Below are 16605 nucleotides of genomic sequence, written 5' to 3' on the forward strand. Positions count from 1 at the left end.
TATGGATAACGGGAATAAGTGTAACAATCTGAGCTTGATGAAAAATTTTCAATAAAAACTACTCCCTCCGTCCCAGTCAATTGTATACAGTTTTCTTTTTTGGATATCCCATCATTTGTATATATTCCCAAAATATTAACTTTTTATAATATAAAACACTATTACACCCACTACTTTCTTCCACTATCTCCATTTTATAATAATAAAAATACTATTACACCCATTATTTTCCTCCATTATCTCAAATCTATAATTAAAAATAAATGGATCCCACCACTTTACCTACTTTTCATCTAACTTTACTCATTTTTTACACTTTTACTTGGTGTTCGTGTCTCAACCATTTGTATACAACCACTTGGGACCGAGGGAGTATGTACTTTCGGTTTTGTTTTTCTTAACTTTATAAGTTAGATTTCTTTAAAAAGACTGAATATAAATATAATTTGTTTCTGAAGTTGAAATTGAAAAATGAATTTTTTAAATTATAAACAACATTATAGAATTATAATATAAAATACAAATACTAATTTTAAATAAACAAAATTAGTCATAAATAGATATCAAAATATAGATTTGTCCTGTTAAATTTATCTAATTACATAACTTAAATTCTATGTATTTATAAAAATAATATTTCAGAAAGTAGGATATACCTAGTAGTATCATTATTTATAAATTCTTTGAATGCATAATATTTTTCCAAAATTCATTGTTTTTTAGTATGTATAAAGTATATGGAGAAGTCAAAGCTAATTACAATTTTTGCACTAAATATATACTCTATATTTTTATCGAACAGTAGGAGTCTCCCCAAACGACTCTCTCTCTCTCCCTCTCGCATTTTCTCAATTGTAATTATGCTAGGGTTTGTTCCAGATCAATTCGTTGGCTCTTCTCCAGCTCCCAAATCAAGTAATAACCTTCTCCTCTGTTATTTAATTGCGTCAATTATATGTTTATGTACGTATGTCCATATACTCCTGTCATTTGTGAATGTTTCGATATGTTTTACGCGGGTTTTGAAGAATTTGCGATTATAACTAATGGGTCGAAGTGAATTTGTGTTGTTTTAATGAATTAAGATTATAATTTGAGAAATTGTGAATTTGAGATTGTATGATTATATGTATATGTGATGCACTGATTTGCTATTGTGGACCTTCCTGATACCAGCTGAATTATGACAAGTTGATAGATTAGCATTGACATAATCACCTATTTGTTTGAGGAATCGATTTTATCATTTGTAATTACTGTACATACTAATGGAAACGAAAAAGTATTTACGGGTTATGATTAACCGCCTCGGGGGAGAAATCCGGATTATCGATCATTTCAACTGACCCTATCTTGATCTATTTTTGTTGCCTTTAGGAATGAGAAGAGCGAGATCTTTGAATGCTGCTAGTCAAGGGCGGGGTGAGTGGACTATCAGAAAGACCCTTACTTTGTCCGATGTTGATATTAGTCATCCATTCCTTACACTGCCTCGCCAGCCGGTTGAAAACTACATACTTGTGCATTTGACACAGCTGGAGAGGGATCAGTTGAGCAATAGAGAACAGGTAACTGTTAGTACTCGGGATGATGATACTGGGGAGAATTATGTCATGAAGTTGAAGTGGTGTGGGAGTTACTATAATCTTATTGGAAAATGGGGAAAGCTTGTTCGAGCTAAGGGACTTGATGCTGGAAGAGAAATAAGACTGCGGTGGGTTAATGGATGCCTACATTTCTCAGTTCCGCTGCTGCAGGTTGCTGCGGAAGCACCAGTACAGATGATTGCACCACCAATACTTCGAGAACATTGGCCTATTAGAAAAGTATTATCGCTGTCTGATGTAGATACTAGTCATTCGTTCCTACCATTAGCCCGACGAACAGTCGAAGATCATATTCTTATTCATTGGACTCAGCAGCAAAGAGAACTTTTAAGAAATGAAGAACAAGTTGATGTAAATGCTCTAGACGTTGATAGTGGTGACATGTATGCGATGAAATTAATATGGCGTGGAAACTATTATAACCTTATTGGGAAATGGGGGAAAATTATTCGGCGGAAGGGAATTGGTGTAGGAGAAGAGATAAGAATATGTTGGTGCAATGGATGCCTCAACTTTTCAGTTCCCTATGAACGAAATGTCCTGCTCCTACCAGGACAGGAACAATGGCCAATCAAGAAGGCACTGACGTTATCCGATGTAGATACCAATCACCCATTTCTCACTCTGCCTGGAAAAGCAGTTGAAGATCATATTCTATATTACTGGACCCTTCAAGCTCGCGATCAGCTGAGAGTTGAACGTCAGCTCAATGTTAATGCTCGTGATGATGACACAGGTGATCTGTATCTTATGAAGCTAAAATGGCGTGGGAGTTATTATAACCTTATTGGCAAATGGGGCCAGATTATTAGAGGGAAGAGGCTTCAGGTCGGAAGGGAGATAATGGTCCGGTGGGATAACGGGTGTCTAGTCTTCTCGGTTCCTGAATCATAGCCACACCCATGTTTCGTGGTGTATAGGTAGAAGTTTATGCATGTACTTTTTGCTTGTGCAACAGATAATATTATAACTTGATGAGTATATACATGTGCATGAAGGATTTGTACTCAAACAAAAAATCTCTCTAGTTTTATGGATTTAGATGGGACTGAGTTTAAAACCCTTGTATGTTCAGAAGTAGTTTAGTTTTTCTCCCCTTTAACTGTGCACTTGGCAAGAAACATATGAGTGATGAAATCTTAGCTGTAGAAGTCTTGGTGATAAGATGCAATGGCCTCTGATTTTAGTCATTGTACATAAAAGGTTATGAAAGCGAATCCCCAGTTTAGTTTTTGGATAGTAGATTCATCTTTTGAAAATGATGATGTGATGAAAACATCAACCGAGTAGGATTTGTATAAACATGGAATCTTGCATTTGAAAGTGGGCTTTAGGTATCAGAAAGCATAGGGCTTCATATCATATTTTGGCTTCGAACAAAAAGATTTATGTCATGTTAATAACATTTACCTTTTCTTGAAAAATGTTAATTCTTAGGCTAAATTCCCTTTTCTATTTTTTTTGGATTTTTATCATATTTTTTTATTGTGTTAACAAATTCCGTTAAATTCAACTGATACTTAACTGGAGTGCTCACGAGTCACGGTAGTTATCTATATACAATTTTTGATAGTTTAGTTAATTAACCAGCGAGTTAAATCTAGATTTGTGATCCGTTTGTAAGTTTTTTGAATTTAGTGACCAACAGCAAGTTATCTTTCGCTTATTAGCCCAAAAAAAATTATTAATACATTTCTTTTAATAACTTTACGTGACTATGCAATTTTGGTACTACAAACTACAAAGTAGTAATTCAATATTACAATAATATCAAATATTATTAAGCCTTCCGATGATCATTCTCTAGTATAATTATGCAATTTCAATACTACAAACTACAAAGTAGTAATTCAATGCTACAATAAAACCAAATATTATTAAGCATTCCGATGATCATTAAAGGAAAGCATTACTATTACTTAACATAACATATGAAAAATAAAAAATATTAATGACATGATGCCTTATAACCACTTTTTAACAATGAAAATGAACCTTATAGAAAAACAAACATGTTTTGCCCAGTTAAAATCAAATATTTAAAGATATATATAACAAACAACATATTCCTTATCACCACCATTCATGTTGCCGAGAAACTCATCATCTCTGGTAACTCATGGAGTATTTCTTCACTGCTTATTTCAGTTAGTCACACGTAACAAATTATATGACTTACATATTAAGCAATGAAGAAAATGCTCCACGAATTACCAAGTTGAATAATTTATAATCTTCATGAAAACTAAGATATATGGTACTGTGCAAAACTAAGATATGTAGTGTGTGCGGTAGAGGAAAGGTGAAGAAATATATGAAAAGCTAAATTTCTCTTGTATATATATACACGATGGATGAATACTGACAAAGAGAATATAAATTTTATTATCATTTAATCAAATAATAATAACAATATCCGCCTCGAATCTTATCAATAACACCCACATAAATAAGTTTAATTCCTAATTATCAAAAGGAAAAAACATGCAATTCCTAGGAGTGCATTTAAGATAAAGTGATATCTGGTGTTTAAAAAATTTCTCAGATAATACGATTTTAACTGTGATGTTAGGTGTTTTAAAAATTTCTCAAATAACAAAATTTTAGATAAGTTAATGATTTTAGAACAATTTCCGAGTCTCTACTATTTTATTGTCCTTTAACCGATGGTGTCGTATCATGAAGTTAGGATATTAACTTTTTGTAGGGCCTTATATCAATATTTGTAGATATAATTGAAATATCCGGATTTCGTTGTGATTCCTGAGTGATTCAATAAACAATGGCTATATCAAAAAATCTAAAAGTTACACAATCAGAGATATTACATGGAAATATATTTGCTTAATTACAGTATTAATAACAAATAATTGCATTTATTACTTAGATTTGGTGGTTGATTTTGGTTTATATTATACTTTGCATATTTTCATGACATTATATTTTAATAAAGGATGTTTTTTAGTTGAAACTAGTGTTCTAAAAATCGATAGGCGTCTTAGGACGGTAAAGGTACCTTTGAGTGATTTATCCATAAATCGAGAATTAATTGAAGGATTGGTCAGTCATATTTCAAAAAATAATATGTGTGTGTGTGTGAGGGGATGAGGAATAAAACGAGAACGCGTCACATATTTTAACGTTCCTCCAATATATTTGAATTTTTATTAAAAGAATAAAAAGTAAATTATAAAACTATATTTTATAAGAGTAATAAAGTGCATGAGGAGTAGAGAAAGAAAGAATACACGAGTGGGTTGGACGGACGAAAGTATATCTTTCAAGAAAATCGTCAATAACGTTGGGCATAATGATTGACTAAATTGGATCCGTAAGGTTTTTGTAAAATTTGTTAAATCTGTAATACACTTTGTTTCAATACTATTGGTTATATTGATTGGCTGTATTTTAAATATAATATTTTATTAATATTTAAAATTATTATAAACAAAACGTATTGTTTTAATATGATAATTGATGATGTGACATTTACTACAAGTCTGTAATATTTGACAAATATATTTATTTATAGAAATTTGACTAGAATTATAGATTAAAAAATGACTAAAGTGTGACATTTCATCAAATTATTTATATTAATATTTTTTTTACATTTCAACTATTTTTTAGTTAATTACTTCTTTGTTTGGATTTAATAGCCGCTTGATTTTTTGCACGCATTTTTAAAGGTTTTGACCGCACACATAAAATTATTAGTTTTAACTTTTTTCTTTCGTGAATAAAAATATGTCACTAATATTTTTGTTCATCATTTTTTAAAAAATAATAATTTTAAATGTGCTGTCAAAATTCTTAAAAATACGTGAAAAAATAATTAAAATACTAAACCGAGGGAATAGTTCTCAACCCGGAAAGCTCAGTGTATCCGCAGTTCCGCACCAAAATCGAATTCCCAAACAGTAACTTAAATATTCTCAACTCCTGCATTCGTCGTTATTTATCAAACCCTAACCCCATCATCTTATCACTTGATTATAAAGATGGAGATGCATACGCATCATAGCATCTTTGAGAGACGACCCATCATCAAATCCAAGGCTCCTGCTGTCAAATGGTTCAAAGAATGGTATATTTACAAACCCTTTTGCTTTATTGCAAACTCAATTCTAAGTATATGTGTGTGTATGTATATTTGTGTGGAAGTTTTCGATTTTTGCATTTGATTTATCAAGAAACTAAAAAGGGGTTTTCTGTTTAGCTTAATTAATTGGGTTTCTGTTATCTGATCTGGATAATTGATGAGATTTCAATCTATTCTACAGGGCAATTGTAGTTGTGTCAAAATTTATGTATTTTATTGAATGAATTTATAGCGGTTAATTAATGATTCTGGAAACAGTGAGAAACATTGTTAGTTGGGAATTGGGATGTAGTTTGATAGTTCTTTGGGTCAAATTAGTAAAATTTAAGTACAGCACTCCTATGTTACAGACTTACAGTCATGGTATAGTTTGAATAAATCATGGTGAGTAATGAGATAGACGCTAGAATTAGACCTAAAATCTGTCGGTTGAAGGGTCAACTTTTTAATAAAACAAATAATTTTGAATAAAGAAATCTGTGTTCTGGGTGACCGCTGGGTTGTTTGTGTTCTGGGTGGCTGCTGGGTGGTTTTGTTGATGACCTACATTGTCAGTTTCGTTATTAAGTCTTATTGCCAAAACAGGTCATGGGCATCTCTACTTCAAAGGAGAAAACCCAACTCTTTTTAAAGTTATATGTTTCACATACCTTATGCAATCTTTTCTTTACACTTAGCTATATATATTTTCTGGCTGTTGTAGGGTACCACAAGACGTTGTTGCAACAGGTGGCAAGTGCCTTGTTTTGAAATGGGTCACCGGTGAGATTTGGTTCATTTTAGTATGCATGTATCAGTAATTGTAATTTGCAGACGAACATGTGTGTGTGTGATTTGAAAATGAGCTGTATATTGGTTCCTATGTTTCTCGGAAGGCGTTAAAAAACAAATTCTGGTTGGTAAAATGTTTTAGGATTTTATTGTTGTTTAATTGTGGTGACGTCCTGAAAATGATCCTGGAATGTAAGTTTTCTCCTGTATTTGTTTTGTCATAATCATTTATGTGACTACATTACTATCAGTTAAATGACATACTTCTTTTAATGCATTGTTGTAAAGTATTCGGATTTTTCTATATGTTATCTTTATTGCTTAAATACTATCTGTTAGCAAAATAAATGACATACTTCTTTAAATGCATTGTTGTAAAGCTAGAAAGCGGGGATTCTTCACTCATCCGCCGCACCACGCACTTGATTCTCGGGGATTCTTAAGTGCCCGGGGATTCTTGTTAATAATTAATTCTGTAATAAGCTGAATATTTTATCACTTGACTATTTATAATGCAATAATTGTGTTATCAAATAATAATAATGTAAATTGTTAAGGATATTGAACTTATTTATCTGATTAAAATATAGATGTAACTCTTGAAATATATACATAATCCATATTTTTTTAATATATTAAAACTTGTTGAATCCCCACGCACCCGAATCCCCATATTTCTAAATATGCTGGATTCTCGTATCCCCACACCGCGCACACCCGTACCTGCACTCATGCTTCCTAGTTGTAAAGTATTCGGATTTATTGTATATATTGTCTTTATTGCTTAATTATTAGTAACAAATTTATGTTGCTTTTTGATATATTAGGAGTCTCAATTAGACCTGGCCAACTGGGCGGCCCGGTCCGCTCTCGGTTTGCGAAATATTAACTCATATTCGACTCGTTTTCAGCTGCGATTCGTGGCGATTCGATTCAAGCCCTATTTGTGCCGAGTTTTAGCGAATTTTTTACCGGGTCGGTTCCGAGCGGGCGTGCCAGAACCGCCCGTTAGGCCAGCTCTAGTCTCAGTCTCATTATGCATTCTTATTCCAGTATAAATCTTGGTTTGCCAGAATTTTTGTGCACCTCAATGATGGATAAATGTCAGCTTCTTGTTCAATATATCTTTGATTACTTTAGAATGTGGGCTCCACCTAATTCTCTTTACCATTAATTATAGAGGCAACATTGAAGGCCTTGAAAGAGAAGATAAAAGAGCCAGATACTGCTGAACCGGAACCTGAGCCAACTACTGAAGTTCTTTTCCTATGCAGTTATGAAGGTTGTGGGAAAACTTTTATCGATGCAGGGGCTTTAAGGAAGCACTCTCACATTCATGGAGAGAGACAATACGTTTGTCATTATGAGAACTGTGGCAAGGTACTGCATTTACAATTATTCAGAGTTCAGCTTATATCGTTAATATGTTTTATTTATATGTTTATTTTACCGAATGAAAGGAGGTCAAGAATTGAATGGTGTGACTATTAGCTTTGACTTGATACATGAGATAACAGTATCCTCCTACACACTCAATAAACAATTTTCTACAAGTCTTCTGGGACATGATTCTGTTTTTAACTCCTTTAGGAATTACTTTACAGTCTAGTACTCCCTCCGTTTCAGATAGTAGTCCATTTTTAGACAAAATTATGCATATTAAGAAATTCTAAAATTGATAACAATATTATATGTATATTCATATTTATTGCATTGGCCTGCTTGATTGAATAATTGTTTGTGGTGTAGATTTAGTCTTGGAAATGTAAACCAAAGATTGAATAATTGTATGTGGCTTAAACTTAATCATGGGAAAATATAAGCTAAATAGTACTCTTTAAAAACTTGCATTGAAAATATAAGTGGACAATTATGTTGAATCAAACTTTTTCTCAAAAATGGACTAGTATTTTGAAACGGAGGGAGTATGTTATATACTTTTTTTAAGTCACTAGTATTTAAAATTATCCAGGAGAAACCTTAAAAGGAAGGACTATAACTGGTGACAAGGCTTGTAAATTGTACCTCCATAAAAATAGAGGGCAGGGGCCTCTTCATGAAGGAAGAAACTAGCCTATTGATGGACCGCGGCAGTTAAAGAGGCTGCGGGATCTGATATTTGATAATAATGAAATAATACTAGCTGTTCATTAGAATATAGGGATTATAGTTGATATTTTTCTCCAGTGTTTGTTTAGATATATTACATATAGGGATTAGCTTTTGTCATTTAAGTAGATTGACCAAGAATTATATTGATTATCGAGTTTATGATTCTTTGTGTAATTACTTTTGGAAATTTGTCTCAACCATCCCCTCACCTGCCCTGGGGCCTTTTTTCAATTATCAAATCAAAGATGTTTATCCAGCCATTTTCTTCCTGCACCTGAATCCTGCCCTTTCAACAATCTCAAACGTACCTGCAACACTTTAAGAAATTCTTACTTTCCAACTCACTTTCTGAGTTTCTGTCTTAAAATCTTGTCCAAGATGTTGTAGGATCTTGATTATGTGAAAGAGTTCAAGTTCGAAGTTACTAAAATTAATACACTCGTGGAGATGTGTTTATTAATTGGGTGCACAACTTAAAAAGTTTCTTATAAAATTATTTTGCTGAGGCCAAGTATCAAGGTAAGCTTCTGTCATGGTTGCACTTAGTTCATGGAAATCGATACCTGACCAAAGCGAAACCAATGTTAAAATACTATCATTGATTTTGCGGTGACATATTCCTTTTTTAAAACTTGAATAATGTACGTGTCATGGAAAGTTTACACTGTATTTTACCCTTTTATATCTTCAGTTGCCTCTTGTCAATTTCCTTCCTACTTCTCTTTTCCCATCAAACATTAATGATCAAATTATTATTATTATTATTATTATTTTTGCAGAAATTCTTGGATAGTTCAAAGCTAAAAAGGCACTTCCTTATTCATACTGGAGAGAGGGACTTTGTTTGTCCGCATGAAGGCTGTGGCAAGGTGATTATTTTGTGAAACCTGAAACATCCGTAACTTGCTTTTGCTTTCATTTTGGCTGCATTATGTTAGTTCTGATTGTCATAAATATTTCAAAAAAAGTTGTGTAGTATTTTTTGTTTTTTTCCCTCTTAATATGTGCCTTACACTTCCATTTTTTATGTTCCAGGTCTCATTGTGTGTGTAATTCATTGTTCTCTGTGGAATCTTGTAGAAGTAGACTGATATTTTAAGCCTGATTCCTGCATTTATCACTGTGATTGTGGAGTGGCTTAGCAAATTTAAGTGTGTGGTTACTAAATTTAAATTTTCTAGAAATAATGCTAAGATGATGTCATTGCATCACAGTCTACATGAATACTTTATATTCAGAGACCCTCATTGTTGTAGTTTTAACTTTTCATCGAAAGATCTCATCCACATTGCTGCTATAATTTTTTTTTTTTGTGAGGGTCACAGCGTTAATAAAAATGTTCATGACTTCGTAATTTGAATTGAAAATCATTTTATGTCCTGTGGTAACCTGGTAAATGGTAATGTTTGAACTGTGTGTTAATTATTTAGGGACATTATGATCATTAACAATGTATTAGTTTGCATTTTAGAAAAGACACAGGTGTTGCTCGTTGTGTATATGTCCATTTATAAATTATAATACTGTAGCTGTTATGTTTATGTTTGGCTGATCAGTATGTTAATAGAAAATTCTTATTACCGTGTTAGTAGTGAACTAAATTCCATTATGATCATGGCAGGCGTTTTCGCTGGATTTTAACCTAAGGTCACACATGAAAACGCATTCCCAGGCAAATTACCATATCTGTCCATATCCAGAATGTGGAAAGAGATATGCTCATGAATATAAATTGAAGAACCATGTCATGTCTCAACATGAAAAGGTTGGTCTTTGACTCTTCTTCCTTCTTCTCAAATTGCTACTAGATATATAATAATACGACTCACTTGTCTTAAGGTTAAATGTTTCAGTATGTTGGATGTTGTTCAATGTTACTCTGACTCTTCTATTTAGGTTGCCGTTTCTTTGTCGGACACTTGGACACTCGGACACGACACCTTTTTCGTGTCAGATCCTTCGACTAATATGTGGACACTTTGATCAATTTTAAAATCAAATATGAGTCAAACTTACAATTCAAAAGAAATATGTGAGGAAAAAGAAAGAAGCAAGAATGGGATTAAAGTACAAAGGACGTCTAATTTGCAAAATCATTTACAAAATCATGTCTAATTTGAGTTTTATTGTTACTTTTTTTTAAGATGTTTAACTTACCATACTCGTTTATTAGGATACTACGATGTGTCCTGTACCCGTGTAAAATAGTACGGTGTCCCCGTGTCCCCAGTTTTCAAAGTTCCCAAGTCCGACACTCGTATATGTGTCATGTCCGACAATCCTTACCCGAGTCCGAGTAACATACTTGGTGGTAGTTTTCCCTCCGTTTCAAATTAAATGTCTAGTTTTTAACCTTTTGTGGTCAAATGACCCAATTTTGATTGAATTCACAAATAAATTTTTATAGTTCCAGGAATCTGAAAAATATATTCTAAAGTATATTATTTATATATTTTTTAATAACATCTATTATTTTATTTTTGTTTCAATTATATAATATATGTAAATTTCAGTTAAAAATTGGTCAACTTAACTTGAAAAAGGTCAAAAGAGGACATGTAATTTGAACCTGAGGGAGTATCAACTTATCAGAAATTGTCCAGTAAAAGTTTGCATGGCAGACCCCAAAACAGTTTTTAGTAAATCTCATCTTTCAGGTAACTTTCTATAGGCTTGACATCATGAGTCTTCCTAACTCATCATTTTCATAAAAGAACACTCCTTCCTCCCTTTAGTATATCCTAATTTAACATCGAATTAAAGTCAACCAAATATACAATCAAAATGGGTCTGGTGATCTGATACTATAATTGTAAAAGTGTACAATCATAGTAAAACTTTGACCGCAAATCCTATTATATCCAAATTAGAATTTCAAATAAACATACATAATTATGAAATTAAAAATTGGTCTGGGTGACCATAAAACTCAAACTAGGACAATTAGTTAGAAATAGTATATTCTACTGACCAGCACCATTATCATTATAGTAGTACTAACTTAATCCTGTTATTATTCCTGTAACAAAAGTTACTCCCTCCGTCCCTTTTTAGTTGTCCACTTAGCAAAAAACACATATATCAAGAAGTATTAAATTATAAAATTTGTTTACACCTTTGCCCATATTTATTGCACAAATTAGTGGGAGTAATTGTGAAGTCAAATATTGAAACTTGGAATCTAGGGGTAACTTAGGAAAAATGTGTTAAAAAATGCTTTGGAATTCTAAATGTGACAACTATTTAGGGACAAATATTTTTTGTAAAGTGGACAACTAAATAGGGACGGAGGGGGTAATATTTTAAATGAGAACGTGCTGATAACCTTTGAAACTTTGTGCATGAATCTGAGGGTATTTACCTATTTTCTTCATAATGGTTTCAGCAAAGTGTAGTAGATGTGCCAAAGTATGTGCCACCTCCGGCTCCAGAAAAGCCTGCCAAAGCTGTTAAAGCTTCTACAACAACTCATGCTACTGCAACAGCAGAGCGTCCTTATGCATGTCCATATGAAGGTTGCGAGAAGGCCTACATCCATGAGTACAAACTAAACCTTCATTTGAGGAGAGAACATCCTGGCCATTTCCCGGATGAGAATGCCAAGAATGCCCAATCCAATGCTGACAATGATATGGATGAAGGAAGTGATCAGGATGTTTATGCTAATAAACGTGGAAGTAGCAAACCGCAGAAGCAAAACAGGCCGAAACCCAGTATAAAGCTTCCTCCTTCAAAGGTTCCGCAGCGAAAAAGCATGACTGCTGCCCCCACCAACATGAATGTAACTGTTGTGAGAAAGCCATGGCCTGTGAAAGAAGAAAGGTACGAGGAAGAAGATAGTGAAGAAACAGAAGAAGATGGTGAAAACGATGATGATGATGAGCAAACTGAATATGAGGACTAGGTTTAGTAGTGGAGCTCCTCTCCTACATTACATGCAAATTAGCTGGGATCCAAATTGGGATATTTCTTCTTGAAGGTTTAAGTTAATTTAAGTGTTCAGAGTTCCCCAAACGATGAATTTTCTCTTTTTTTACTGAAAAATTATACAGAAGTTAGAATGATAATTGTGTTGTGAACATATCGTTTGCCAAATGTTTTACTTTAATATTTTCCATTATCCCGCCCCCTGAATAAATGAATAATTATATATATTGGGAGACGGGGGTGAGGACACGTATTTTAATGCTTATGTTAAATATAGTTCTATAACTTATTTTTAGGATTTTCTTTTTCTGAATAAAAATTTGATATTTAAATTTTTAATCAGAATAAGAAAATTTTAAAAATAGGTTATAGAATATCATTCGGATTTACCTACTTGTGTTGGCTATGTAGCTAGTCGGCAGGTTTCTAACAAAATCTTAGGCAGGCAGGGTACCCTATAATATGTCTTTTTGAAGAACAAAATCTTAGGCAGGCAGGGTACCCTATAATATGTCTTTTTGAAGAAAAAGTAACGTATAAAAATGAGTAGGATGGAGGGAGTAGTTGGGTTGGGTGGAGTCACGGAGGAGTATATGGGGCAGAATCACGGAGTAGGAATGAGTATCACGGAGGAGTAGGGGTGTGTATGGGGTGGAGTCACGGAGGAGTAGGAATGAGTATCAAGGAGGAGTAGTGGTGAGTATGGGACGGAGTCACGGAGGGGAGGAGTAGGGGTGTGTGTGGGGTGGAGTCACGGAGGAGTAGGAATGAGTATCAAGGAGTAGTGGTGAGTATGGGACGGAGTCACGAAGTAGGAGTGAGTATGAGACCGTTTGAGAGAGTTTAAAATAAGTTATTCTTAATTAAAATAAAAAAATGAAGTAGAAGTTAAAAATAAATCAAGACTTATAAGTGATTAAAATTCTTGTGACTAAAGTTTTTGGGAAAGAAGTAGAAGTTCTAAGATAAAAGCTAGCATTGATAATTTTTAATAAGTGTTTCTGCTTTTTTACACAAACAAATTAAGAAAAGCAGAAGTCACTTCTTTGGAAGAGAAGTACTTCTCTCCCGGTCCAAACAGGCACTATGTGACTATTAGATGGATATACATAAAGTAGTCTGACTATTAGATGCATATACACAAAGGTCATGTTAGGGAGTTGGTTAGCGTATTGAATTAAATATTTTTATTAGTGAAATATTTAGACTAGCAAATTGAATTAGCATAATCTTGTAAAATTGTTTGGTAATTAGTTGATTGATTATCTTTTTCTAACGCAAACTAAAATTTCTAACCTAAAAAACTCCTCAATGTAGTTTTTTCGAAATTAGCTTTTTTAATCTAAATCAGTATTTCAATCCGTTAACTACCAAATATTAATATTATCGTTTTGTTAGGATTAAAAAAATAAAACGCTACACGATCTAGGTTTTTTTTGAATTGAAAATGTTAGATTATCCGATATTACCGACTGATATTCAAGACCTATTTTCTGATATTCAAGACCTATTTTTTATTTATGTTATTTTGAGTACTCCATCTGGTCTTTTATATAAGGCACCTTGACTTTTTACACATTATTTTAGGAGCTTTGACCACATATTTAAAATTAATATTTTAAAATTTTCTTTTTCTGAATAATAATATCTATGTTATATTTTTATTTAGAAAAAGAAAAATTTAAAAATATTGATTTTAAATATGTGGTCAAAGCTCCTAAAATAATGTGCAAAAAGTCAAGGTGCCTTATATAAAGGACCAGAGGGAGTATTATATATATAATTTTAATATATAAACCCCGTACACACTCCAAAACTCCATACCATGGACCTCAAACACTTAAACAAAACCAACAATAAACCCCAAACCACCGCCGCCACAGCTACCGTAGCTCCTGAGCACCGCCACCGCCAGCACCACCAAGTTGATGAAAAATCATCGCCCCTTAACATGGCCCTCATCTCCACCCAGCCCACCAACCCCAACCCAATCACAACCCCCCAAATCAATTCTTCTCTAGCCATCCCCACCACCGGGTCCAATCCAATCATAGCCCAGACCGTTCCCAAAAGGCCCAGCAAGGACAGGCACACCAAAGTGGACGGCCGTGGCCGCCGCATCCGAATGCCGGCGATGAGCGCCGCCAGGGTGTTTCAGCTGACCAGAGAGTTGGGTCATAAGTCCGATGGAGAAACTATTCAGTGGCTGCTGCAAAAGGCCGAGCCTCATATAATTGGTGCCACTGGGACTGGGACTGTTCCGGCTAATTTTACAACACAAAGCCCTGTAGTGAATTCCAGGGGCTCGTCTTTCTCCGTGGCTTCTTCGATGTCTGCAGCTCCGCAATATGGGCCTTTTGGTGTTGCACACAATGGAGGGTATTCGCAAATGTTACAGAATGTTTTGGTGCCTGATCAGATGTCCCGGGGAATTTCGGGGATTCGAGATGATCGTAGTGGTAGTGGTAATGATGAAGGGGGAATTGAGAATGAGACTGTGGATGATTGTTCAAGAAAAAGATTTCGAGGGAATTTGTTTAGTGGTGATGAACAAGTGTCAGGTGACTCGAGTTCGGCCTCTGATAAGAGGGTGAAGAGTTGTTTGGAAGAAGCTGGGGGTTCTGATTTGAGCCAATGTAATGGTATGGTGCCAATGTGGGCAGTAGCTCCAGCGGCTAGCGCTGGATCGGGTAACATGTTCTGGATGTTTCCTTTCACTGCTAATGCTGGTGGTGGCATAGGAGATGATGGTGTGTGTGATAAGGTTCCGATAAGTCCTTTTACTCCTCCTTCACATAATGTGAAGAGAAATGCTCGACAGCCAGCACCACATTTTATGTCAAGGTTTAATGGCCAGGGTAATGTTGAATTGCAAGGCGGAGATGCAAATGCGTTGCAACTAGGCTTAATGTTGGAGCAACAGCAGTCTCAAGAGCAACTTGGGTTTGGAATGAACGAGACCAATTTGGGGATGTTGGCCTCTTTTAGTGCAAGAGGCGGATTTGATATCAAGTCGGAGCAGAAACAGGCCTCGGAACAGCAACATCAGGATTCTCAAGCAAGTGATGGTGGAGAAGATGAGGCAAACAGTTGTTAGTGTTAAACTTAGTACTTTTGAGTTGCTAACTATTACAGTTGCTTATATCTCTTATCTCTATGACTATGCATCTAGTGTTGTAATATGAATCATATAGTTTTCGTGAAACTTATATGATGAGACACATTGATTGCAGAGTTTCAATCTTGCAGCTTCTGTTTTTTATGTTCTTGTGGAGATTTTGAGTTGTATTGTGATTGTCAATTTGGTCGAAAACTAGGACACTGCACTATAAGTGATTACAGAAGATTGTTATGAGATGGTGTTTGACTATTCTTTTGAAAATTTAAATAAAATAAATTTCAAAGATAGCCAAAATTTTTGAGGAGACAAAACTAACCAGTGTTCGCTTAAATTTCTTGGTTGCAAAAGTTTTGAAGGACATCAGTAACAAAGGAGAGAAAAAGGGGAGAGAAAAAGGTCACGGGACTAAGATAGAAATGTTATTTAAGAAAATGAATGAAAAGTTATGAAAGTTGTGGGACAAGATAGAAATGTTATTTAAGAAATTGAAAAATTATGAAAAGTTACGAGAATAATTTATATGTAAGAATAATAAAAATAAACTATAAATTCTTATTTTTTCCAAAAATATTTTATAAGTAAATCTAGCCAGTAATTTGTACTGGTATGCGACTCCATGAAATATATGCCGTTAACAAAGATCAAACAATAACTATAAATTTTTCAATAATTTTCACGATCACATCAAAGAGATTGAACTGTAATTACAAATATTTTCTAATGTATTATTTATATTTAAAATAGATAGTTTGACACGCATTTTTTGTATTGATGAATTATTTATATTTAGAACATATATTTGCATTTTGAAACTCTTATTAAGTCCGACATTATTAATTATTATAAATTTTTTCTTTTCTAAATAAAAATTTAATATTTAACTTTGTTTGAAATTAAAATTTTAAAACTAAATTATTAAAGTATATTTAAGATATATGTTAGATGCATATCAAGCAGTTGGAAAA

General features: G+C 33.7%; 3 protein-coding genes across 3 annotated transcripts; all 3 read left to right on the top strand.

Annotated features, from left to right (window-relative positions):
• Positions 1–777: 777 nt before the first annotated feature.
• LOC108193886 (uncharacterized) lies at positions 778–2669 on the top strand. The gene is made up of 2 exons (XM_017360731.2): positions 778–915; positions 1378–2669. The coding sequence occupies exons 1-2, from the start codon at positions 861–863 to the stop codon at positions 2499–2501; spliced, it is 1179 nt and encodes a 392-aa protein (XP_017216220.1). The 5' UTR covers positions 778–860; the 3' UTR covers positions 2502–2669.
• Positions 2670–5472: 2803 nt separating this feature from the next.
• On the top strand, positions 5473–12673 carry LOC108193211 (zinc finger transcription factor YY1). Its single transcript, XM_017359779.2, has 6 exons — positions 5473–5694; positions 6413–6471; positions 7661–7860; positions 9372–9461; positions 10214–10357; positions 11978–12673. The coding sequence occupies exons 1-6, from the start codon at positions 5609–5611 to the stop codon at positions 12494–12496; spliced, it is 1098 nt and encodes a 365-aa protein (XP_017215268.1). The 5' UTR covers positions 5473–5608; the 3' UTR covers positions 12497–12673.
• Positions 12674–14325: 1652 nt separating this feature from the next.
• LOC108193897 (transcription factor TCP8) lies at positions 14326–15934 on the top strand. Its single transcript, XM_017360744.2, has one exon. The coding sequence runs from the start codon at positions 14345–14347 to the stop codon at positions 15614–15616; it is 1272 nt and encodes a 423-aa protein (XP_017216233.1). The 5' UTR covers positions 14326–14344; the 3' UTR covers positions 15617–15934.
• The last annotated feature ends 671 nt before the right edge of the window (positions 15935–16605 follow it).

The sequence above is a fragment of the Daucus carota genome, chromosome 7 (genome assembly GCF_001625215.2).
Source record: "Daucus carota subsp. sativus chromosome 7, DH1 v3.0, whole genome shotgun sequence".
In the NCBI taxonomy this organism is placed as follows: Eukaryota; Viridiplantae; Streptophyta; class Magnoliopsida; order Apiales; family Apiaceae; genus Daucus; species Daucus carota.